This window comes from Bombina bombina, chromosome 10 (genome assembly GCF_027579735.1).
Source record: "Bombina bombina isolate aBomBom1 chromosome 10, aBomBom1.pri, whole genome shotgun sequence".
NCBI lineage: Eukaryota > Metazoa > Chordata > Amphibia > Anura > Bombinatoridae > Bombina > Bombina bombina.
The window spans coordinates 163,030,882-163,057,461 of NC_069508.1; the positions used below are offsets into that span (position 1 = coordinate 163,030,882).

At 41.4% G+C, this 26,580-nt stretch overlaps 1 protein-coding gene across 2 annotated transcripts in view; it reads left to right on the forward strand.

Moving 5' to 3' along the window:
- TUT4 (terminal uridylyl transferase 4) overlaps positions 1-26,580 on the forward strand; it is a 180,968-nt gene that overhangs the window by 34,920 nt on the left and 119,468 nt on the right. For both annotated transcript variants that reach the window (XM_053693465.1, XM_053693466.1), the window contains exons 3-5: positions 6,383-6,531; positions 9,430-9,546; positions 21,212-21,389. In XM_053693465.1, the coding sequence (XP_053549440.1) occupies positions 6,383-6,531; positions 9,430-9,546; positions 21,212-21,389 (444 nt within the window). The remainder of the gene's footprint in view (positions 1-6,382; positions 6,532-9,429; positions 9,547-21,211; positions 21,390-26,580) is intronic.

Consider the following 26,580-nt stretch of genomic DNA (forward strand, 5'->3'; position numbering starts at 1 on the left):
CTCACTAGACACTCAGACACTAGAGACACAGTGGGACACACACACAAACAAAAACATTCAATGGCACCACAGTCAGCCACAGTCACACTCACACTCATAGACACTTAGACAGTGACACTGGGACAGACACACAATCACATACAAACAAAAAAATTCAAAGGCAGTTAATACACTCATCTCACACACACTCATAGAGAATGAGATACATACAAACTTTTCAAACTGGCACTCACTCACAGACACACTCACACACTCATAAAGAGACAGTTAGACACTGCAGTACACACATTGTTATTGTTAACTGGTTGGTTATATTCGGTTAACCCCTACAGATCTGCCTGGGAGTGGGTGGGATGGCATTTGGGATTGGGATCATAAACAAAAACATATGATATCTTTCTTAAAGGGTCTATTTAAAATAGACAATTTTTTAGTGTGAATGAATAATATTAATAATCCCTTATGCAGTGTGCACTATGCACTCACTGCATTGCAAACAATACAGGGGTGTGCTGTAACAATAGCACAACATCTACAAAACAGAGCACTTCCTGATTGGCAAACATCACAGTAACACTAGAAGTAGTAATAGACATTATACAAGAAGTAGCATTGAACTACTAGATTTAATAACTTTGATTATCAATATCTTTATGGGATCACAAATATATTGTTACACAACACACACACAGTCACAGTCACACACAGTCAAACAATACCAAAAAAAACACACATCATAAAAAGAGTGAATCATGGTGAAGGGTGACACTGACACGCACACATGAGGTGTGTGCAGTTGTGTGTTGTTTCTTTTGTATTGTGTGTGTGTGTGTGTGACTGTGACAGAGTGACGTGGTCGGTCGTGTCGTGTAGTGTACTAGTATATTTTGTGATCCAACAAAGATTTACTCAAGGTTTTAAGCTTCATTTTTCAAAAAGCTATAAGCTATATAACAGTAACAAATATAAAATAACTTAACAGTAGTCTGCACTGGGCAGTGGGGCACACAGCACTTTCTTCTGGATGTGCCAAAAAACATTAAATATTAATATTATAAACCTGAATCACTACTCAGAATTATGGAATATGTAGGTTTTTCTGTAAGAACACTAGTTGATCCACATGCTCTGGTTTGAGGGTGCTTCTTTTAGCCGTTACCACATCTCCTGCAGTGGAGAAAACCCGCTCTGCAGACACGCTTGTACCTGGGATACACAAGTATCGCTTTGACAAATGAGAGAGGAGGGGAAATATGACCTCATGTACATGCCACCATTTCAAAGGGTCTTCAGTGAGAGGCAGAGATGGGGCTTTACAATATTTCTCTATTTCCTCTTCAGCCTTGGCATAGGGGGTCTTGGGTTCTATTGTACCTTCAGTGTCAGTGAAAGACTGTCCCAGCAAAGTCATGAGAAGCGATGTGGACTTTCTTTTGGGAGGAGAAGGGTTATCCTCCTCGATGGCTGATTCTTCTTCCAGAGTTTCTTTTCCCTCAGGCAGTGGCACTTCATCCACGTTTGTCCTCCTAGATGTAACTGTACTAGTACACTCAATCTGTGTTTGAACAAAAGAATAGAAAAAATAGCATTCATTATTACCTCGAGCAGCCAGCCAGCTAATGCTATGTGTGTGCTCAGAGAGACAGTAATGCATAAATAAATGCATACAACAGCTCACATCTATTCAAGAAACATGATGCAATTAAAATTACCTCCAAGGATGCAGCCTCCTCAGTCACTCCTCTGTATATCTCCAATCTCTCCTCCTCTGTGAGAATAAAAGGCAGTCCCTTAAAACGAGGATCCAGGGCAGAGGCTGTATAAAGTATCTTCTTCTCTGCCTCACTGCTGTACCTCTTCAGGAGATCTGTTTTGATGGCATTCTTGATCTCATGGATCATGGGTGTGTCTCCCATGGTGTCTGTCATGTTCTGGAGCAGTTGTGCATTTAGAGGGGCAATGAGAGAAACAGTTGGATTGCGCTCTTCTGACATCAGTGTGGTTGCATCTTTCATTGGCTTTAATGCACTCACAGCATCCTCTGCATTTGACACATCTGTTTCGTTGAGAGTGCAGAGATCTGACTCACTTTTTCTGACTTCTGGAGACAACAATGTGGCACAGATTGCAGGTTGCTGTTCTAGGAACCTCTCGACCATGTCATATGAGCTGTTCCACCTTGTTGTCACATCAGTTATTAGCTTATGATTCTTCAGGCCAAGACATTTCTGTTTTTCTTTCAGACAGTGGTTTGCTGTAGTGCTGCGGTGAAAAAATGTTGATATTCGTCGCACTCTGCCTAAAAGCCTGGAGAGCGTGGCCACTTTCAGCGCCCGCTGGGATGCGAGATTCAGTGTATGGGCGAAGCATTTTACATGAGGGAATTTTCCAACTTGAGCAGCAACAATCATGTTCGAAGCATTGTCGGTCACAAGCACTACAGATTTATCGGACAGCTGCCATTCTTCCACGACACGAGACAGTAGCTCCGCCAGATGAGAACCCGTGTGAGACTCATAAACTGCTCTCGTTTGCAGCACATGCGACAAGATCTTCCAGTCCTTGCTAATGTAATGTGCAGTTACTGTTACATAAGACTCCGTCGTGACTGAAGTCCATGAATCACACGTTAGTGCGACTCGACTGGCTTGGCTCATTGATGCAATTACCTGAGCTTTTGTTTCTTGGTAGAGTGCAGGTATAACGTTTTCTGTTAAGTGATTGCGTGACGGGATCTTATAACGTGGCTCTAGTGTCTTCAACAGGTTGCGAAACCCAAGGTTTTCCACAACAGAGTAAGGCCGTAGGTCCTTCGCTATGAAAGTTGCCACAGCTTTGGTTATTCTCTTCCCTTTTTCAGAGTTGGGTGGCAAAGTTGACAGCATTGCATCAATTCTTGGCTGATGAGCTTCAGCTAGTCTTGTTATTTCCTTGGCAGTGGCACTGGCGACAGCGGCAGGGGTTAGCATCTCAGAGTGAAAACGTCTAACGTGATTTCTCAAGTTAGTAGTATTCCCTAGGTATTTAATTTTTGTGTGACAGGCTTTACAAACCGCGTGTGTCTTGTCCAATTCGTGCTTTCCAGTATGTTCATAAAATCCAAAATGTGCCCAGATGCTTGCTTTTAAAATGCTAGGTGCATTTTTTATCTCTCTATCTTTTTTGTCTCCCTCTGTCATTTTAGCATGACATGTACATATGTGACGGATGATGTTGTTGTCAACGTCAAACTCTGTCAGTGTTAAAAAAAAAAGAAAATACACTAAGTTCCAGTTGTCAAAATGTCAAGCCGCAAATGTAAAATCAACAAGTACTAGTAACTTCAACTACTTTGCCAATGCCATACATTTTGCGAACATAAATTTTAAAACAAATTGCATTGTGATAATTGCAGGGGACATCACTCACTCACTGACACAGTTACTGTAATATATTACACACTTAAAGGTGCAAAAACCCAAACATTTACTTTCATGATTCAGATAGAGAATACAATTTTAAATAAACATCATAACTAACTCTTCTATTATTTAATTTGCTTCATACTTCTCAGATATCGTTTGTTGATGACATATTAGCAATGCATTGCACAGCACACACATTACTTACTAAGTATATAATACTTTGTGCACAAGGAGGAGGCTATGCATTTCAACAAAGGATAAGCAAATTATATAATAGGGAAAGTTGTTTAAAATTGCATGCACTTTCTTGAATTAATATATTATTAAAATATTAGAACTTCAGACCAGGCCATCCATCCATGTGAAAAACATGTAGATATAGATACAGATTAGACTAATAGAGACATTATTAGACAATAATAGTATACTATATTTATTTATAATACATTTTTTATATATGCAATATTATTCAATAATGCAGCAATTAATTATGCAGCAGCCTGAGCCTCAGTCAGCTCAGCATACTACGTTAAGTAAATAAGGCAAGTATTTAATTGTTACCCCTTATTGTGTAATAAATGTGATTGTGTACCCCTTATTGATTTGCTCTTACCTATTGGCAAGTAGTAGGCAGTTGAGGCAATAGGCAGGCATGGCAATGGCAATTATGGCATGGCATTGGCAAAATGTACAACGTTTTGGTAACTATTAACTAAACAAACAGTTAGTTAGTCTAATTCTCACCATAGGTCTCCTCCTCTGTCTCCCACAAAATAAAAATGAGCCCGCCGTGTAGCTGTAGTATACCGCCGTGTACCATCATCAATCTCAGGCAACAAACTCCTGCTTTGCTGCTTTGCTCCTACTGCGTAACTTCGGCACTTCAAGAGACCGCCCATGAGCGCCCATGTTGCTTTATTGGGTGACGTGACGTCAGTGACGTCAAAACGATGTACCGCGCACTTTTGCGCACTTTCTTTTACGTTTCCTGGAGGCTGGTCACGTGGGTAACGTTAATCGATTATCGCGTCTCAGCGCATCGATGCAGAATCGTTTCATGCCGCATCGCGATGCATCGTCAAAACGATTATTTTTGACAGGCCTATATGCTACACATTTCAGATGCAGCTTGTATGCTCTATATCACTGCTGTATGATGCACATTTCAGATGCAGTTTGTATGCGCTATATCACTGCTGTATGATGCACATTTCAGATGCAGTTTGTATGCGCTATATCACTGCTCTATGCTACACATTTCAGATGCAGCTTGTATGCGCTATATCACTGCTGTATGATGCACATTTCAGATGCAGTTTGTATGCGCTATATCACTGCTGTATGATGCACATTTCAGTTGCAGTTTGTATGCGCTATATCACTGCTGTATGATGCACATTTAAGATGCAGCTTGTATGCGCTATATCACTGCTGTATGATGCACATTTCACATGCAGTTTGTATGCGCTATATCACTGCTGTATGGTGCACATTTAAGATGCAGCTTGTATGCGCTATATCACTGCTGTATGATGCACATTTAAGATGCAGCTTGTATGCGCTATATCACTGCTGTATGATGCACATTTCAGATGCAGTTTGTATGCGCTATATCACTGCTGTATGATGCACATTTCAGATGCAGATTGTATGCGCTATATCACTGCTGTATGCTACACATTTCAGATGCTGCTTGTATGCGCTATATCACTGCTGTATGATGCACATTTCAGATGCTGCTTGTATGCGCTATATCACTGCTGTATGCTACACATTTCAGATGCTGCTTGTATGCGCTATATCACTGCTGTATGCTACACATTTCAGATGCTGCTTGTATGCGCTATATCACTGCTGTATGCTACACATTTCAGATGCAGTTTGTATGTGCTATATCATTGCTGTATGATGCACATTTAAGATGCAGCTTGTATGCGCTATATCACTGCTGTATGATGCACATTTCAGATGCAGCTTGTATGCGCTATATCACTGCTGTATGATGCACATTTAAGATGCAGCTTGTATGCGCTATATCACTGCTGTATGATGCACATTTCAGATGCAGATTGTATGCGCTATATCACTGCTGTATGCTACACATTTCAGATGCTGCTTGTATGCGCTATATCACTGCTGTATGCTACACATTTCAGATGCAGCTTGTGTGTGCTATATTACTGCTAGAAGAAAATATAGAAATTAATTTAAAGGGACGTGTAACCCCAAATTTTCCTTTCATGAGTCAGATAGAGCATGCAATTTTAAACAACTTTCCACTTTGCTTCTATTATCTAATTTGCTTAATTCTCTTTGTTGAAAAGCATACCTAGGTAGGCATAGGAACAGGAATGCATTACTGGGAACTAGCTGCTGATTGGTGGCTGCACATATATGCCTCTTATTATGATTTGTTCAGCTAGCTCCCAGTAGTGCATTGCTGCTCCTTCAGTATAATAAGAAAATGATGCCAATCTTATAATACAAGTAAATTGGAAAGTTGTTTAAATCTGTATGTTTTGTCTGAGTCATGAAAGAAAACAAATATGTAAACTGTAACATTTCCCCCCCTTTACTGTGTTCCCAATGACCCATTTTACGTGTTGGAGTGTATTAAATTGTTTACAAACTTCTTCCTTACCTTTATTTTATCATATGAAATAGCTGCACTGCCACCTATACTGAAACAGGACTGCCCTATTACCTATAGAAATAGTTATGTAAACAAGTGGTAGCAACAGAAATAAACCTCCCAGAGGGGGTGGAAAGGGCGTTCCTGCAGTAGTTTTAAATACACTCAACTCTTATCAACTGCTTGATCCTTTAAGGGAAAATAGTGTTATAAATATTTAATCGCACATTTTTTACATTAACTTATTTTTGTAAAATAAAGGTATATAGTCCTGAACACCCCTTAGTCATCTCTAGCTCACTTGAAAACTGGGTATTGTTTGTTTATTCCAGTTTTATTTTTTTAGATAAGTCCCCAGAGAACAACAGCCTCATGGAGGCTACTCATGTAGAAGCAAGAACAGCCGTACAAGATCCTGCCCTGGCAGAGGAGGAATTGGGTCTAAAACAAGCAGAAGAAAGGGTGGAGCGAGATTTCATTTACCGCCTAGAAAAGGTAAATGGCAACTTCATGCAATACTGTATAAGGCACATTATACTTTTAGTAAGCACTCAGGTAGATCAGGGGTTAGGGCACATTATACTTTCAGTAAGCACTCAGGTAGATCAGGGGTTAGGGCACATAATACTTTCAGTAAGCACTCAGGTAGATCAGGGGTTAGGGCACATAATACTTTCAGTAAGCACTCAGGTAGATCAGGGGTTAGGGCACATTATACTTTCAGTAAACACTCAGGTAGATCAGGGGTTAGGGCACATAATACTTTCAGTAAGCACTCAGGTAGATCAGGGGTTAAGGCACGTTATACTTTCAGTAAGCATTCAGGTAGATCAGGGGTTAGGGCACATTATACTTTCAGTAAGCACTCAGGTAGATCAGGGGTTAGGGCACATAATACTTTCAGTAAGCACTCAGGTAGATCAGAGGTTAAGGCACATAATACTTTCAGTAAGCACTCAGGTAGATCAGAGGTTAAGGCACATAATACTTTCAGTAAGCACTCAGGTAGATCAGAGGTTAAGGCACATAATACTTTCAGTAAGCACTCAGGTAGATCAGAGGTTAAGGCACATTATACTTTCAGTAAGCACTCAGGTAGATCAGAGGTTAAGGCACATAATACTTTCAGTAAGCACTCAGGTAGATCAGAGGTTAAGGCACATAATACTTTCAGTAAGCACTCAGGTAGATCAGAGGTTAAGGCACATTATACTTTCAGTAAGCATTCAGGTAGATCAGGGGTTAGGGCACATTATACTTTCAGTAAGCATTCAGGTAGATCAGGGGTTAGGGCACATAATACTTTCAATAAGCACTCAGGTAGATCAGGGGTTAAGGCACATAATACTTTCAGTAAGCACTCAGGTAGATCAGGGGTTAGGGCACATTATACTTTCAGTAAGCACTCAGGTAGATCAGGGGTTAGGGCACATAATACTTTCAATAAGCACTCAGGTAGATCAGGGGTTAGGGCACATAATACTTTCAGTAAGCACTCAGGTAGATCAGGGGTTAGGGCACATAATACTTTCAGTAAGCACTCAGGTAGATCAGGGGTTAGGGCACATAATACTTTCAGTAAGCACTCAGGTAGATCAGGGGTTAGGGCACATAATACTTTCAGTAAGCACTCGGGTAGATCAGGGGTTAGGGCACATTATACTTTCAGTAAGCATTCAGGTAGATCAGGGGTTAGGGCACATTATACTTTCAGTAAGCACTCAGGTAGATCAGGGGTTAGAGCACATAATACTTTCAGTAAGCACTCAGGTAGATCAGGGGTTAGGGCACATAATACTTTCAGTAAACACTCAGGTAGATCAGGGGTTAGGGCACATTATACTTTCAGTAAGCATTCAGGTAGATCAGGGGTTAGGGCACATAATACTTTCCGTAAACACTCAGGTAGATCAGGGGTTAGGGCACATTATACTTTCAGTAAGCATTCAGGTAGATCAGGGGTTAGGGCACATAATACTTTCAGTAAGCACTCAGGTAGACCAGGGATTAGGGCATATTATACTTTCAGTAAGCACTCAGGTTGACTAGGGGTTAGGGCACATTATACTCTCAGTAAGTGTTCAGGTAAACCAAGGGTTAGGGCACATTATGTTGCGAGTAAGCACTCCGCTACACCAGAGGATTATGGCACATTGTGCTGTGAGTAAGCACTCGGCTACACCAGGGGGTTAGGGCACATTATGCTGTGAGTAAGCACTTGGCTACACCAGGGGGTTAGTGCACATTATGCTGTGAGTAAGCACTTGGCTACACCAGGGGGTTAGGGCACATTATACTTTCAGTAAGTGTTCAGGTAAGCCAAGGGTTAGGGCACATTATATTGCGAGTAAGCACTCAGCTATACCAGATGATTAGGGCACATTATGCTGTGAGTAAGCACTCAGCTACACCAGGGGGTTAGGGTACATTATGCTGCGAGTAAGCACTCGGCTACACCAGAGGGTTAGTGCACATTATGCTGTGAGTAAGCACTCGGCTACACCAGGGGGTTAGGGCACATTATGCTGTGAGTAAGCACTCGGTTACACCAGGGGGTTAGGGCACATTATGCTGTGAGTAAGCACTCGGCTACACCAAGGGGTTAGGGCACATTATGCTGTGAGTAAGCACTTGGCTACACCAGGGGGCTAGGACACATTATACTTTCAGTAAGTGTTCAGGTAAACCAAGGGTTAGGGCACATTATGTTGTGAGTAAGCACTCAGCTACACCAGAGGATTAGGGCACATTATGCTGTGAGTAAGCACTCGGCTACACCAGGGGGTTAGGGCACATTATGCTGCGAGCAAGCACTCAGCTACACCAGAGGGTTAGTGCACATTATGCTGTGAGTAAGCACTCGGCTACACCAGGGGGTTAGGGCACATTATGCTGTGAGTAAGCACTTGGCTACATCAGGGGGTTAGGGCACACTATGCTGTGAGTAAGCACTTGGCTACACCAGAGGGTTAGGGCACACTATGCTGTGAGTAAGCACTTGGCTACACCAGAGGGTTAGGGCACATTATGCTGTGAGTAAGCACTCAGCTACACCAGGGGGTTAGGGCACATTATGCTGTGAGTAAACTCTCATGTAGACCAGGGGGTTAGGGCACATTATGCTGTGAGTAAGCACTCAGCTACACCAGAGGGTTAGGGCACATAATGTCACGAGTAAGCACTCAGGTAGACCAGAGGGATAAGGCTAGCTTGTCCTGGGTGGCCATAGTAATTATTCCTGTGTATTCTGCCCCAGGCAGTGGCTTGTATGGGAGCGTCAGGGAGACTGAGGTGAGAGGCAGGGGACTGCAGGACAATTAGCATGTCTTTAGCCTTTTGTTATGTTACAGGGGCAGGATGTTTACTAACTCCACCCTCCATCTTGTTTTGCAGAGATCGCCCCTTTTCCCCAACTGCCAGTATTACTGCAAACTGTGCTATATACACATTGAGAACATCCCTGGAGCTCACAAGCATATCAAGGAAAAACGGCACAAAAAGAACATCCTGGTAAAACTATCTGCCTTATAGAGTATATAACTGTATCTGTAGTGTTTGTATCTGAAATATGCTAAAACAGTGATTATTAGAGGGACTGTTTAATAGAACCAGAGTTATTTGTACCTTTGGAGCTACCAAGGACTTGACTATGGTGAGTGTTTCTGGAGATGAGTGGTTTGCTAACATTAGGTGTGGTTATGCCTCACGGCAATCATACGAATCAGATCAAAGTCATGTAATAACCTGTTAATTTGTAAGTTTACAGTACTTGTGAGGCATCAAACCAAGTGTTCAGTAACTATAGTAACAGTGTGTGTATATATATATATATAAAGTCCAATAATATGCACTCACTGGATTTAAAGCACAGCACACTTTATTAGGTTGTGACGTTTTGGGGCATTCACCCCTTCCTCAGACGTGCTTTAAATCCAGTGAGTGCATATTATTGGACTTTATTTGATGATTTATGCACCCTGGTCTTGAGAATTTGGCGAGTGGGAGTGCGCTTCATCTGTTTTATTATATATATTATATGGCAATGTCCAAGTGAATGCGCTCACCAATCCAAGCTGTGTAGTACCGAGGTGCTGTGTAGGAAATCAAAGAGTAATCTTCCATTCATCCAGAACTGAACACTGCACTCACCGGATTTTGTTAGAATAAAAAATTATTTTATTATGGTACAAACTTTAAAACGACATCTTCCCCAAACGTTTCGGTGCCCACTGGCACCTTGCTCACTGGGAGATCAAGTGCAAGAAGATGTATGCACTCCCAGTGAACAAGGTGCCAGTGGGTATCGAAACATTTGGGGAAGATGTCGTTTTAAAGTTTGTACCATATACATACACACAAAACCATACAAACACACGCACACATACACATGCGCACACACACACATATATATATTATATGTGTGTGTGTGTATGTATATATATATATGTGTGTATATATATATATATATATATATATAAAAGAACACTTTGTAAGTAAGTAGCGCACACATAGACTTTAGCAATATAATTTCAAAAGGTACCTGTATACCACTCACTGTCCGGTAACACGCTGGGGAGCAATTGGCTCAGGGTGTATGGAGATCTGCAGCTGTGGAGACTGAGCCGGTCTGTAGTCAGCGTCTGAGTAAATAGAATATATTCCAATGGATTGTCCCCACTTGTAGCGCAAAAAATCTCTCTCCAAAGAAAAGTAAAACTTCCTTTATTGTAGTAACAAAAGTAAAAACATGACAGCCTACACACGACTGTAATAAAGCACTTAATGTAAAAACACAGTGTCAGTGATCTGAACCACATGCAAGTGGTTCAGATCACTGACACTGTGTTTTTACATTAAGTGCTTTATTACAGTCGTGTGTAGGCTGTCATGTTTTTACTTTTGTTACTACAATAAAGGAAGTTTTACTTTTCTTTGGAGAGAGATTTTTTGCGCTACAAGTGGGGACAATCCATTGGAATATATATATATATATATATATATATATACACACACACATATATATACACACACATATATATATACACACACATATATATATATATATATATATATATATATATTTACTCTAAAGAACAGCAAGAAATAACAAGTAAGAAAAAAGTCAGAAAAATACTAGGATTCCATAGCCAGCACTATCATATTCTGATATAATCTATACTAGGAAAGCATAGCACCAAGGGGATACATAGAACCAAATACACAGCAAGGATTCACAAATAATCCAAATATATTTATTGATCACCTACACATAGGAGAAAAGACATACAGATAATACCCTAAGTATACATAGAATATTAATTAAAACAGACCTATGGCCATAGGGAACAACTAAAAGTCTGTTAAACTATACCATTGCAGAATCAATATCACTATCGTGAAAATGTCATAATTAAGTATGACATTCCTAAATGGTATAAGGACTACAGACAAATAAGATAAGAGACAGATGCAATAGTGTACCTGTACGTCATGTACATTAATAAGCAAATAATGCAATAAGCAGCATGGAATAAACGACAAGGTTAAATGCAGTCATAGATGATTACAAACAGTGCATGCATATAGGTTAGTATCAATGCATAGTTGTTAGCAGGTCAGTGTAATCCAAGCATTCTTGCATTAAAGCAGTCTATTATATTGCTCAATTGTGGTTAGGTTGAAAAGAAGCAATATACACATATGCTAGTCGATAGATCATGCAAGCATAGTGAGTGCAAAAGAACCAATTGATTAGTATGAGCAGTTCATGCATATGGCGTTAAACTCAGGACACAGTTCAGCAATCACATATAGCTGTAGGTTGTTAGAAAGCAGTCTTTGCAAATACGGTCATATATATAGCATTGATATTCAGGTTCACAGTTATCGGTACTTAGGGATAATCCTACTGAAAGATATACTTCCACTAAGGGTTCCATATACACTCTCACCACCTCCTGGGTTATGTGAAACCAATTCAATATACTTCTGCGTGACCTCCGTTGCAATATTCGCCACTTTCAATCTGCTTTTAGTGCTGCAGCTGTCTCGATTTCGCCAACATATTTTGCAGCGCTATCCATGGATACAATTCATTTAGATAAAACAATGATAAAAAACTTGTAGGAGACACAACAAAATTTACAAACACATACAGGAGGAATTGAGGGCCCTATTCCCGTGGAAATTTACAATCTAGAAGGATTAGGAGGTTGAGAAACAGGAGGTGAGGACTGCAAGATTGAAAAAGATGTTAATGCAGAGTTCGATTAGGGAAATGTTGTTAGGTAGTTTATTATTGAGTTGGGTGGTAGGCTTCTCTGAACAGAAAAGTCTTCAGGGAGCATTTAACGGATGAAAGATTAGGGCAAAGTCTGACAGCACGAGGGACAGTGTTTTTCTAGAGAGTAGGTGCTGCACGACAGAAGTTCTGCAGTCTAGCATGAGAAGAGGTGATAGTCGCGGATGCAAGGAGCAGGTCGTTGTTGGATCTTAGTGTACGGGCTGGAGTATACTTGTGTATTAGAGAGGATAGGTAGAGGGGAGCGGCGTTGGTGAGAGCTTTGTATGTAAGGGTAAGAATTTTGAAATTCTGCTGTGAATGGGGAGCAAATGAAGGGACTCGCAGAGAGGTGCAGCAGATACAGAGCGACGGGAAAGGTGGATCAGCCTAGCAGAGGCATTTAGAATGGTTTGAAGGGGGGAGAGGCGGGAAAGAGGAAGACCAGTAAGAAGGCAGTAGTCAAGTTGGGAAGTAACAAGGGAGTGGATTATTAGCTTTATATAATAATAATAACTAGTATTTATATAGCGCCTTTCTCCCAGTGGGACTCAAAGTGCTTTTTCAGCACTTTGCCTGTCCTGTTACACTGTATCCCCTTATTTCCTCTCCTGTTACTCTGTATCCCCTTATTGCCTGTCCTGTTACAAACCTGTATTTCCTTATTGCCTGTTCTGTTACACTGTATCCCCTTATTGCCTGGCCTGTTACAAACCTGTATTTCCTTATTGCCTGTCCTGTTACACTGTATCCCCTTATTGCCTGTCCTGTTACACTGTATCCCCTTATTGCCTGGCCTGTTACAAACCTGTATTTCCTTATTGCCTGTCCTGTTACACTGTATCCCCTTATTGCCTGTCCTGTTACACTGAATCCCCTTATTGCCTGTCCTGTTACACTGTATCCCCTTATTGCCTGTCCTGTTACACTGTATCCCCTTATTGCCTGTCCTGTTACACTGTATCCCCTTATTGCCTGGCCTGTTACAAACCTGTATTTCCTTATTGCCTGTCCTGTTACACTGTATCCCCTTATTGCCTGTCCTGTTACACTGTATCCCCTTATTGCCTGGCCTGTTACAAACCTGTATTTCCTTATTGCCTGTCCTGTTACACTGTATCCCCTTATTGCCTGTCCTGTTACACTGTATCCCCTTATTGCCTGGCATGTTACAAACCTGTATTTCCTTATTGCCTGTCCTGTTACACTGTATCCCCTTATTGCCTGTCCTGTTACACTGTATCCCCTTATTGCCTGGCCTGTTACAAACCTGTATTTCCTTATTGCCTGTCCTGTTACACTGTATCCCCTTATTGCCTGGCCTGTTACAAACCTGTATTTCCTTATTGCCTGTCCTGTTACACTGTATCCCCTTATTGCCTGTCCTGTTACACTGTATCCCCTTATTGCCTGGCATGTTACAAACCTGTATTTCCTTATTGCCTGTCCTGTTACACTGTATCCCCTTATTGCCTGTCCTGTTACACTGTATCCCCTTATTGCCTGGCCTGTTACAAACCTGTATTTCCTTATTGCCTGTCCTGTTACACTGTATCCCCTTATTGCCTGGCCTGTTACAAACCTGTATTTCCTTATTGCCTGTCCTGTTACACTGTATCCCCTTATTGCCTGTCCTGTTACACTGTATCCCCTTATTGCCTGTCCTGTTACACTGTATCCCCTTATTGCCTGGCCTGTTACAAACCTGTATTTCCTTATTGCCTGTCCTGTTACACTGTATCCCCTTATTGCCTGGCCTATTACAAACCTGTATTTCCTTATTTGCCTGTCCTGTTATACTGTATGCCCTTATTGCCTGGCCTATTACAAACCTGTATTTCCTTATTTGTCATTACTGCACGCTACACTGTATATTGTGCCTGTGATCTCTCTGGTCTCCGCTCACGTCACACACACACAGACAGGATAAGTATGTTCCTTGTGTGCATTATAAGTTTTCTTGCAGCTCCTGCTTATATTCATTAAACAGTGTAACAGGCCTACTGACCGAGAGACAGGGCTGGCAGCCATCGAAGCCTGTTCGCTCCCTGCGAGGTGCTGCATTGCACGGAGCCTCATATCCTTATATGGGACACAGGTCTCGGGGATTCTGCACATTTTTATACTGAATTCAGGGAGTACAGTCCTATGAACTGTAATAATTCAGCCCACATGTTCTTCCTGTCCCCTAATACAGTCACTGTGTCACCCTGTTTCTACTTACGTACAGCTCTTTCACATAAACTCATTTTTGTAGCTCCCACCCTCTTCCCTGCCACCTCCATCTTCTTACCCCTCTCTCTCCTGTTCACCATCTGTTCCTTATCCATGATAAACGAGTTGAGATTGTAATATAAGATGTGTAATTATGCATTGTTTTTTATATTTATTCTGCCCCTTTTTCTGGAAGGGTTAAAATTTAAAGGGCCATTATAGTCAAACAATGACATGCTCTAATCCATTAGAATATGTCATTTTAAGACTGTCGACCTTGCAGCATCATGTGTTTAACCCCTGCAATGGGGTTAAACACACAGTAGAAATACCTCTTTGGACTCGTGGCCGCACGTCTCAAATCTACAACTAGCACTGCTGATTGGATCAGCAGCATTTTCTGCCTTGGGCCTTCGGTACTTCCTTTTGCTTCTTCAATCACTGTTTCCCCATGTTCTTTTATTTCTCAATCTGTGCGCTAATGCAGCGGTGTGAAGACTAAAAAAAAGCGTTACTTTCTCCTGTTAAGTGTAGTCAGTCCACGGGTCATCCATTACTTATGGAATATTTCTCTTCCTAACAGGAAACTGCAAGAGAATTACCCAGCAGAGCTTGCTATATAGCTCCTCCCCTCACCTGTCATACTCAGTCATTCTCTTGCAGCCTAACTAGATAGGAAGCTGTGAGAGATCTGTGGTGTTTTTTAACTTAGTTTATTTCTACAATCAAAAGTTTGTTATTTTAAATGGCACCGGAGTGTGCTGTTTATTCTCAGGCAGCTTTAGAAGAAGAATCTGCCTGGGTTTTTTTCTATGGTCTTAGCAGACGTAACTAAGACCCACTGGCTGTTCTCATCTGAGGAGTGAGGTAACTTCAGAGAAGGGGAATAGCATGCAGGGTCCCCCTGCAACAAATAGGTATGTGCAGTAAATTATTTTCTGAGGAATGGAATTGACTGAGAAAATACTGCTGATGCCATTGTAAAGTAAGTTCAGCCTTAAATGCAGCGATAGCGACTGGTATCAGGCTGATGTGTGTGTGTGTGTACACTGAATGTATTTTTGACTCTGAAAATACTGTAAATACTGAAATAATGTATGAGCCTTAACTGCAGTAAAAGCGACTGGTAGCAGGCTTATTAATAACAATTCATAACTTTAAAATGTATGTTTAAAACGTTTACTGGCATGTTAATCGTTTTTTGTGAGGTACTTGGTGATAAAACTTATTGGGGCTTGATTTTTACCACATGGCCATTTTTGTTTTCTGCATAGAAACAGTTTCTGAGCTTCCCCACTGTTGTAATATGAGTGGGAGGGGCCTATTTTAGCGCTTTTTTGCACAGTAAAAATTCAGTCACAATCTGTCTACTTCATCCTCCATGATCCAGATCGTCTCTAGAGAGCTCAGGGGTCTTCAAAATCCATTTTGAGGGAGGTAATCAGTCACAGTAGTCCTGTGACAGTGTATTTGACTGTGAGAAAAACGTTAATTATATAATTGTTATCCGTTTTTGGGTACTAAGGGGTTAATCATCCATTTGCTGGTGGGTACAATCCTTTGCTAACTTAATACATTTACTGTGAAAATTTGGTTGCTATAACTATTTTTGTTCATTGTTATTTCAACTGTGTCAGTTTTTCTGTGCTTCTTAAAGGCACAGTAACGTTTTTTATATTGCTTGTAAATTAATTTTGAAAAGTATTTCCAAGCTTGCTAGTCTCATTGCTAGTTTGTTTAAACATGTCTGACTTAGATGAATCTCTTTGTTCACTATGGTTAAAGGCCAATGTGGAGCCCAATAGAAATTTGTGTACCAATTGCATTGATGCTACTTTGAATAAAAGTCAATCTTTACATGTAAAGAAATTATCACCAGACGACGAGGGGGAAGTTATGCCGACTAACTCTCCTCACGTGTCAGTACCTGCGCCTCCCGCTCAGGAGGTGCGTGATTTTGTGGCGCCAAGTACATCAGGGAGGCCCTTACAAATCACTTTGCAAGACATGGCTACTGTTATGACAGAAGTATTATCTAAGTTGCCAGATTTAAGAGGCAAGCGCGATAGCTCTGGGTTAAGGATAGAGCGCGCGGATGAGATGAGAGCCATGTCAGATACTGCGTCACAGTTTGCAGAACGTGAGGACGGAGAGCTTCATTCTGTGGGTGACGGATCTGATCCAGGGAGACTGGATTCAGAGATTTCCAATTTTAAATTTAAGCTAGAGAACCTCCGCACATTGCTAGGGGAGGTATTAGCGGCTCTGAATGATTGTAACACGGTTGCAATTCCAGAGAAATTATGTAGGTTGGATAAATACTATGCGGTACCGGTGTATACTGACGTATTTCCTATACCAAAAAGGCTTACAGAGATTATTAGCAAGGAGTGGGATAGACCTGGTGTGCCTTTTACCCCTCCTCCCATATTTAGGAAAATGTTTCCTATTGACGCCACCACACGAGACTTATGGCAGACGGTCCCTAAGGTGGAGGGAGCAGTTTCTACTTTAGCTAAGCGTACCACTATCCCGGTGGAGGATAGTTGTGCCTTTTCAGATCCAATGGATAAAAAATTAGAGGGTTACCTTAAGAAAATGTTTGTTCAACAAGGTTTTATTTTACAGCCCCTTGCATGCATTGCACCTGTCACTGCTGCGGCAGCATTCTGGTTTGAGTCTCTGGAAGAGGCCATTCGCTCAGCTCCATTGGATGAAATAATGAACAAGCTTAAAACACTTAAGCTAGCTAACGCATTTGTTTCTGATGCCGTTGTGCATTTAACCAAACTTACGGCTAAGAACTCCGGATTTGCCATCCAAGCGCGTAGAGCGCTATGGCTTAAATCCTGGTCAGCTGACGTGACTTCTAAATCTAAATTGCTTAATATTCCTTTCAAAGGGCAGACCTTATTCGGGCCCGGCTTGAAAGAAATTATTGCTGACATTACGGGAGGTAAGGGCCATGCTCTACCTCAGGACAGGGCCAAATCAAAGGCCAAACAGTCTAATTTTCGTGCCTTTCTTAACTTCAAGGCAGGAGCAGCATCAACTTCCTCCGCTCCAAAACAGGAAGGAGCTGTTGCTCGTTACAGGCAGGGCTGGAAAGTTAACCAGTCCTGGAACAGGGGCAAGCAGGCCAAGAAACCTGCTGCTGCCCCCAAGACAGCATGAAGAGAGGGCCCCCTATCCGGAAACGGATCTAGTGGGGGGCAGACTTTCTCTCTTCGCCCAGGCTTGGGCAAGAGATGTCCAGGATCCCTGGGCGTTGGAGATTATATCCCAGGGATATCTCCTGGACTTCAAGACTTCTCCTCCACGGGGGAGATTTCATCTTTCAAGGTTATCAGCAAACCAAACAAAGAAAGAGGCGTTTCTACGCTGTGTACAAGACCTCTTACTAATGGGGGTAGTCCACCCAGTTCCGCGGACGGAACACGGGCAGGGATTCTATTCAAATCTATTTGTGGTTCCCAAAAAAGAGGGAACCTTCAGACCAATCTTGGACTTAAAAATCCTAAACAAATTTCTAAGAGTTCCATCATTCAAAATGGAGACTATTCGAACCATCCTTCCCATGATCCAAGAGGGTCAGTACATGACCACGGTGGACTTAAAGGATGCCTACCTTCACATACCGATTCACAAGGACCATTACCGGTATTTGAGATTTGCCTTCCTAGACAGGCATTACCAGTTTGTAGCTCTTCCCTTCGGATTAGCTACGGCTCCAAGAATCTTTACAAAAATTCTAGGATCACTTCTGGCGGTACTAAGACCGCGAGGCATAGCGGTGACTCCGTACCTAGACGACATTCTGATACAAGCGTCAAGTTTTCAAACTGCCAAGTCTCATACAGAGATAGTTCTGGCATTTCTGAGGTCGCATGGGTGGAAGGTGAACGTGGAAAAGAGTTCTCTATTACCACTTACAAGAGTTCCCTTTCTAGGGACTCTTATAGATTCTGTAGAGATGAAAATTTACCTGACAGAGGCCAGGTTATTAAAACTTCTAAATGCTTGCCGTGTCCTTCACTCCATTCCACACCCGTCAGTAGCTCAGTGCATGGAAGTAATCGGCTTAATGGTAGCGGCAATGGACATAGTACCATTTGCACGCCTGCATCTCAGACCGCTGCAATTGTGCATGCTAAGTCAGTGGAACGGGGATTACTCAGATTTGTCCCCCCTACTAAATCTGGATCAAGAGACCAGAGATTCTCTTCTATGGTGGCTCTCTCGGCCACATCTGTCCAAGGGGATGACCTTTCGCAGGCCAGATTGGACGATTGTAACAACAGACGCCAGCCTTCTAGGCTGGGGAGCAGTCTGGAATTCCCTGAAAGCTCAGGGATTATGGACTCAGGAGGAGAAACTCCTCCCAATAAATATTCTGGAGTTAAGAGCAATATTCAATGCTCTCCTAGCTTGGCCTCAGTTAGCAACTCTGAGGTTCATCAGATTTCAGTCGGACAACATCACGACTGTGGCTTATATCAACCATCAAGGGGGAACCAGAAGTTCCCTAGCGATGTTGGAAGTCTCGAAGATAATTCGCTGGGCAGAGTCTCACTCTTGCCACCTGTCAGCGATCTACATCCCAGGCGTAGAGAACTGGGAGGCGGATTTTCTAAGTCGCCAGACTTTTCATCCGGGAGAGTGGGAACTTCATCCGGAGGTCTTTGCTCAACTGGTTCGTCGTTGGGGCAAACCAGATCTGGATCTCATGGCGTCTCGTCAGAACGCCAAGCTTCCTTGTTACGGATCCAGGTCCAGGGACCCGGGAGCGGTGCTGATAGATGCTCTGACAGCCCCTTGGGTCTTCAACATGGCTTATGTGTTTCCACCATTCCCAATGCTTCCTCGTTTGATTGCCAAGATCAAACAGGAGAGAGCTTCGGTGATTCTGATAGCGCCTGCGTGGCCACGCAGGACCTGGTATGCAGACCTAGTGGACATGTCGTCCTGTCCACCGTGGTCTCTGCCTCTGAGACAGGACCTTCTAATTCAGGGTCCTTTCAAACATCCAAATCTAATTTCTCTGAGGCTGACTGCATGGAGATTGAACGCTTGATTCTATCAAAGCGTGGTTTCTCGGAGTCGGTTATTGATACCTTAATACAGGCTAGGAAGCCTGTTACCAGAAAAATTTACCATAAAATATGGCGTAAATATTTACATTGGTGCGAATCCAAGAGTTACTCATGGAGTAAGGTTAGGATTCCTAGGATATTGTCCTTTCTACAAGAGGGTTTAGAAAAGGGCTTATCTACTAGTTGGTTAAAGGGACAAATTTCTGCTCTGTCTATTCTTCTACACAAACGTCTGGCTGAAGTCCCAGACGTTTAGGCTTTCTGTCAGGCTTTAACTAGGATTAAGCCTGTGTTTAAGTCTGTTGCTCCGCCGTGGAGCTTAAACTTAGTTCTTAATGTTCTTCAAGGCGTTCCATTTGAACCCCTTTATTCCATTGATATCAAGTTGTTATCTTGGAAAGTTCTGTTTTTGATGACTATTTCCTCGGCTCGGAGAGTCTCTGAGTTATCTGCCTTACATTGTGATTCTCCTTATCTGATTTTCCATTCAGACAAGGTAGTTCTGCGTACTAAACCTGGGTTCTTACCTAAGGTAGTTACTAACAAGAATATCAATCAAGAGATTGTTGTTCCATCTCTGTGTCCTAACCCTTCTTCAAAGAAGGAACGACTTTTGCATAATCTGGACGTAGTCCGTGCCCTGAAATTCTATTTGCAGGCAACTAAGGATTTTCGTCAAACTTCTTCCCTGTTTGTCGTTTACTCTGGACAGAGGAGAGGTCAAAAGGCTTCGGCTACCTCTCTCTCTTTTTGGCTTCGTAGCATAATACGATTAGCCTATGAGACTGCCGGACAGCAGCCTCCTGAAAGGATTACAGCTCATTCTACTAGAGCTGTGGCTTCCACCTGGGCCTTTAAAAATGAGGCCTCTGTTGAACAGATTTGCAAGGCTGCGACTTGGTCTTCGCTTCACACTTTTTCAAAATTTTACAAATTTGACACTTTTGCTTCCTCGGAGGCTGTGTTTGGGAGAAAGGTACTTCAGGCAGTGGTTCCTTCTGTTTAATGTTCCTGCCTTGTCCCTCCCTTCATCCGTGTACTTTAGCTTTGGTATTGGTATTCCATAAGTAATGGATGACCCGTGGACTGACTACACTTAACAGGAGAAAACATAATTTATGCTTACCTGATAAATTCCTTTCTCCTGTAGTGTAGTCAGTCCACGGCCCGCCCTGTTTTTACGGCAGGTCTAAATTTTAATTAAACTCCAGTCACCACTGTACCCTATGGTTCCTCCTTTCTCGTATGCTTGGTCGAATGACTGAGTATGACAGGTGAGGGGAGGAGCTATATTGCAAGCTCTGCTGGGTAATTCTCTTGCAGTTTCCTGTTAGGAAGAGAAATATTCCATAAGTAATGGATGACCCGTGGACTGACTACACTACAGGAGAAAGGAATTTATCAGGTAAGCATACATTTTGTTTTTCTTAGAAAAAAAATAAAAACAAACTAGAATATTACATAATTTTCCATGGTCTGAGTGGGCCACACACACGTTTCCTCTGTTTCAGACTAAAAAGAAATGTTATTTTGCAAGTGACGTGCAGTTATCACAATGATCACTCAACAGTCTGTTGTCCCCTGATAGGAGAAGCAAGAAGAAAATGAGCTGCGAAACCTGCCCCCTCCGTCTTCTGCCCAGATCACTGCTTTGGAAGATGCTCTGCGGAAAACTGTTAAAGAGCATGGGATATCCCAAGAGGACTTTGCAGTCCGACAAGAAATAGTCTGTGAGATGGAGAAGATCATCCAGACAAAATTAGAAGGTGTGTAATTGATATGTCCAAATGTACCATTATTTGTGTTTGGGATGCATTCTGTATGTGAAAGCATGTGTGTGTGTGTGTGTGTTATGTGTTTGTGTGTTATGTGTGTGTGTGTGTTTGTATGTGTGTTATGTGTTTGTGTGTGTGTGTGTTATGTGTCTGTGTGTTATGTGTCTGTGTGTTATGTGTCTGTGTGTTATGTGTCTGTGTGTGTTATGTGTCTGTGTGTTGTGTCTGTGTGTGTGTGTTATGTGTCTGTGTGTTGTGTCTGTGTGTGTTATGTGTCTGTGTGTGTGTGCTATGTGTGTTTGTGTGTGTGTGTATGTTTTATGTGTCTGTGTGTGTGTGTGTGTTATTATTATTCTTTATTTATAAAGCGCCAACAGATTCCGCAGTGCTGTCCATGGGTAGCAAAGGTAAAAAGGACAGTACAATATGAGACAGCAGAAAAAATTTAACAAACACAGGGGGAATTGGGAGCCCTGTTCCTGTGGGAACTTACAATCTAAATGTGTTATGTGTCTGTGTTTGTGTGTTATGTGTGTGTGGTATGTGTCTCTGTGTGTGTGTGTTTTATGTGTGTGTGTTATGTGTCTGTGTGTGTGTGTTTTATGTGTGTGTGTTATGTGTCTGTGTGTGTGTGTGTTTTATGTGTCTGTGTGTGTGTGTGTTTTATGTGTCTGTGTTTTATGTGTGTGTGTTATGTGTCTGTGTGTGTTTTATGTGTGTGTGTTATGTGTCTGTGTGTGTTTTATGTGTGTGTTATGTGTCTGTGTGTGTGTGTGTTTTATGTGTGTGTGTTATGTGTCTGTGTGTGTGTGTTTTATGTGTGTGTTATGTGTCTGTGTGTGTGTGTTTTATGTGTGTGTGTTATGTGTCTGTGTGTGTGTGTGTTTTATGTGTGTGTCCTACAGAGACTGTGCTATGTGTGTTCTCTCTATATTCCAGTGCTCCATTCTCAGTGTTCCTAGTCTGTGCTGTGTGTCCCTCGGCAGTACAGTACTTTTTGTGTCTATCTAAAGGCTGTATTCTGGATATGTGTCCCTAGCTTGTGCACTACGTGTCCTTAGGCAGCACTCATTGTGTTACTATACTTTAGTTTGCACACGTGTGTATATTTATATATAAAAAATGTGTGTGTGTGTGTGTATATATATATATATATATATATACGTATAAATGTGTCACTGTTTATATATATATATATATATGTGTGTATGTATATATATATATAGTACAAAGATGAGCACTCTCACTTCAAAATTCAGCAGCCAGGGTGCTAGTGAGTAGTAGATAATAGTAGCAAAAACTTGCACTCGCTGGACTTTTTCAAACACCAAAAAGTTTTAATGTAATGTTTCAGAGACAAACGGGGAAGGGGATACTTTATCTCCGAAACGTTACATTAAAACTTTTTGGTGTTTGAAAAAGTCCAGCGAGTGCAAGTTTTTGCTACTATTATATATATATGTGTGTGTGTGTATTTCTTTCATGTAATTAGCAATAGTCCATGAGCTAGTGACGTATGGGATATACATTCATACCAGGAGGGGCAAAGTTTCCCAAACCTTAAAATGCCTATAAATACACCCCTCACCACACCCACAATTCAGTTTTACAAACTTTGCCTCCTATGGAGGTGGTGAAGTAAGTTTGTGCTAGATTCTAAGTTGATATGCGCTCCGCAGCAGGTTGGAGCCCGGTTTTCCTCTCAGCGTGCAGTGAATGTCAGAGGGATGTGAGGAGAGTATTGCCTATTTGAATGCAATGATCTCCTTCTACGGGGTCTATTTCATAGGTTCTCTGTTATCGGTCGTAGAGATTCATCTCTTACCTCCCTTTTCAGATCGACGATATACTCTTATATATACCATTACCTCTGCTGATTCTCGTTTCAGTACTGGTTTGGCTTTCTACAAACATGTAGATGAGTGTCCTGGGGTAAGTAAATCTTATTTTCTGTGACACTCTAAGCTATGGTTGGGCGCTTTTTTTATAAAGTTCTAAATATATGTATTCAAACATTTATTTGCCTTGACTCAGGATGTTCAACATTCCTTATTTTCAGACAGTCAGTTTCATATTTGGGATAATGCATTTGAATCAATCTTTTTTTTTTCTTACCTTAAAAAATTTGACTTTTTCCCTGTGGGCTGTTAGGCTCGCGGGGGCTGAAAATGCTTCATTTTATTACGTCATTCTGGCACGGACTTTTTTGGCGCAAAAAATCTTTTCTGTTTCCGGCGTCATACGTGTCGCCGGAAGTTGCGTCATTTTTGTTGACGTTCTTTTGCGCCAAAAATGTTGGCGTTCCGGATGTTGCGTCATTTTTGGCGCCAAAAGCATTTAGCCGCCAAATAATGTGGGCGTCTTATTTTGGCGCTAAAAAATATGGGCGTCGCTTTTGTCTCCACATTATTTAAGTCTCATTTTTCATTGCTTCTGGTTGCTAGAAGCTTGTTCCTTGGCATTTTTTCCCATTCCTGAAACTGTCATTTAAGGAATTTGATCAATTTTGCTTTTTATGTTGTTTTTTCTCTTACATATTGCAAGATGTCTCACGTTGCATCTGAGTCAGAAGATACTTCAGGAAAATCGCTGTCTGGTGCTGGAACTACCAAAGCTAAGTGTATCTGCTGTAAACTTTTGGTAGCTGTTCCTCCAGCTGTTGTTTGTACTAATTGTCATGACAAACTCGTTAATGCAGATAATATTTCCTTTAGTAATGTATCATTACCTGTTGCAGTTCCATCAACATCTAATGTTCAGAGTGTTCCTGATAACATAAGAGATTTTGTTTCTGAATCCATCAAGAAGGCTATGTCTGTTATTCCTCCTTCTAGTAAACATAAAAAATCTTTTAAAACTTCTCTTTATACAGATGAATTTTTAAATGAACATCATCATTCTGATTCTAATGACTCTTCTAGTTCAGAGGATTCTGTCTCAGAGGTTGATGCTGATAAATCTTCATATTTATTTAAAATGGAATTTATTCGTTCTTTACTTAAAGAAGTACTAATTGCTTTAGAAATTGAGGATTCTGGTCCTCTTGATACTAAATCTAAACGTTTAGATAAGGTCTTTAAATCTCCTGTGGTTATTCCAGAAGTTTTTCCTGTTCCTGGTGCTATTTCTGAAGTAATTTCCAGAGAATGGAATAATTTGGGTAATTCATTTACTCCTTCTAAACGTTTTAAGCAATTATATCCTGTGCCGTCTGATAGATTAGAATTTTGGGACAAAATCCCTAAAGTTGATGGGGCTATTTCTACCCTTGCTAAACGTACTACTATTCCTACGTCAGATGGTACTTCGTTTAAGGATCCTTTAGATAGGAAAATTGAATCCTTTCTAAGAAAAGCTTATCTGTGTTCAGGTAATCTTCTTAGACCTGCTATATCATTGGCTGATGTTGCTGCAGCTTCAACTTTTTGGTTGGAAACTTTAGCGCAACAAGTATCAGATCATGATTCTCATAATATTATTATTCTTCTGCAACATGCTAATAATTTTATCTGTGATGCCATTTTTGATATTATCAGAGTTGATGTCAGGTTTATGTCTCTAGCTATTTTAGCTAGAAGAGCTTTATGGCTTAAAACTTGGAATGCTGATATGTCTTCTAAATCGACTCTACTTTCCATTTCTTTCCAGGGTAACAAATTATTTGGTTCTCAGTTGGATTCTATTATCTCAACTGTTACTGGTGGGAAAGGAACTTTTTTACCACAGGATAAAAGATCTAAGGGTAAAAACAGGGCTAATAATCGTTTTCGTTCCTTTCGTTTCAACAAAGAACAAAAGCCTGATCCTTCTTCCTCAGGAGCAGTTTCAGTTTGGAAACCATCTCCAGTCTGGAATAAATCCAAGCCTTCTAGAAAAGCAAAGCCAGCTTCTAAGTCCACATGAAGGTGCGGCCCTCATTGCAGCCCAGCTGGTAGGGGGCAGGTTACGTTTTTTCAAAGAAATTTGGATCAATTCTGTTCACAATCTTTGGATTCAGAACATCGTTTCAGAAGGGTACAGAATTGGTTTCAAGATAAGACCTCCTGCAAAGAGATTTTTTCTTTCCCGTGTCCCAGTAAACCCAGCGAAAGCTCAAGCATTTCTGAAATGTGTTTCAGATCTAGAGTTGGCTGGAGTAATTATGCCAGTTCCAGTTCTGGAACAGGGGCTGGGGTTTTATTCGAATCTCTTCATTGTACCAAAGAAGGAGAATTCCTTCAGACCAGTTCTGGATCTAAAAATATTGAATCGTTATGTAAGGATACCAACATTCAAAATGGTAACTTTAAGGACTATCTTGCCTTTTGTTCAGCAAGGGCATTATATGTCCACGATAGATTTACAGGATGCATATCTGCATATTCCGATTCATCCAGATCACTATCAGTTCCTGAGATTCTCTTTCCTGGACAAGCATTACCAGTTTGTGGCTCTGCCGTTTGGCCTAGCTACAGCCCCAAGAATTTTTACAAAGGTTCTCGGTGCCCTTCTGTCTGTAATCAGAGAACAGGGTATTGTGGTATTTCCTTATTTGGACGATATCTTGGTACTTGCTCAGTCTTTACATTTTGCAGAATCTCATACAAATCGACTTGTGTTGTTTCTTCAAGATCATGGTTGGAGGATCAATTTACTAAAAAGTTCATTGATTCCTCAGACAAGGGTAACCTTTTTGGGTTTCCAAATAGATTCAATGTCCATGACTCTGTCTTTGACAGAAAAGAGACGTCTAAAATTGATTTCAGCTTGTCGAAACCTTCAGTCACAATCATTCCCTTCGGTAGCCTTATGCATGGAAATTCTAGGTCTTATGACTGCTGCATCGGACGCGATCCCCTTTGCTCGTTTTCACATGCGGCCTCTTCAGCTCTGTATGCTGAATCAATGGTGCAGGGATTACACAAAGATATCTCAATTAATATCTTTAAAACCGATTGTACAACACTCTCTGACGTGGTGGACAGATCACCATCGTTTAATTCAGGGGGCTTCTTTTGTTCTTCCGACCTGGACTGTAATTTCAACAGATGCAAGTCTTACAGGTTGGGGAGCTGTGTGGGGGTCTCTGACGGCACAAGGAGTTTGGGAATCTCAGGAGGTGAGATTACCGATCAATATTTTGGAACTCCGTGCAATTTTCAGAGCTCTTCAGTCTTGGCCTCTTCTGAAGAGAGAATCGTTC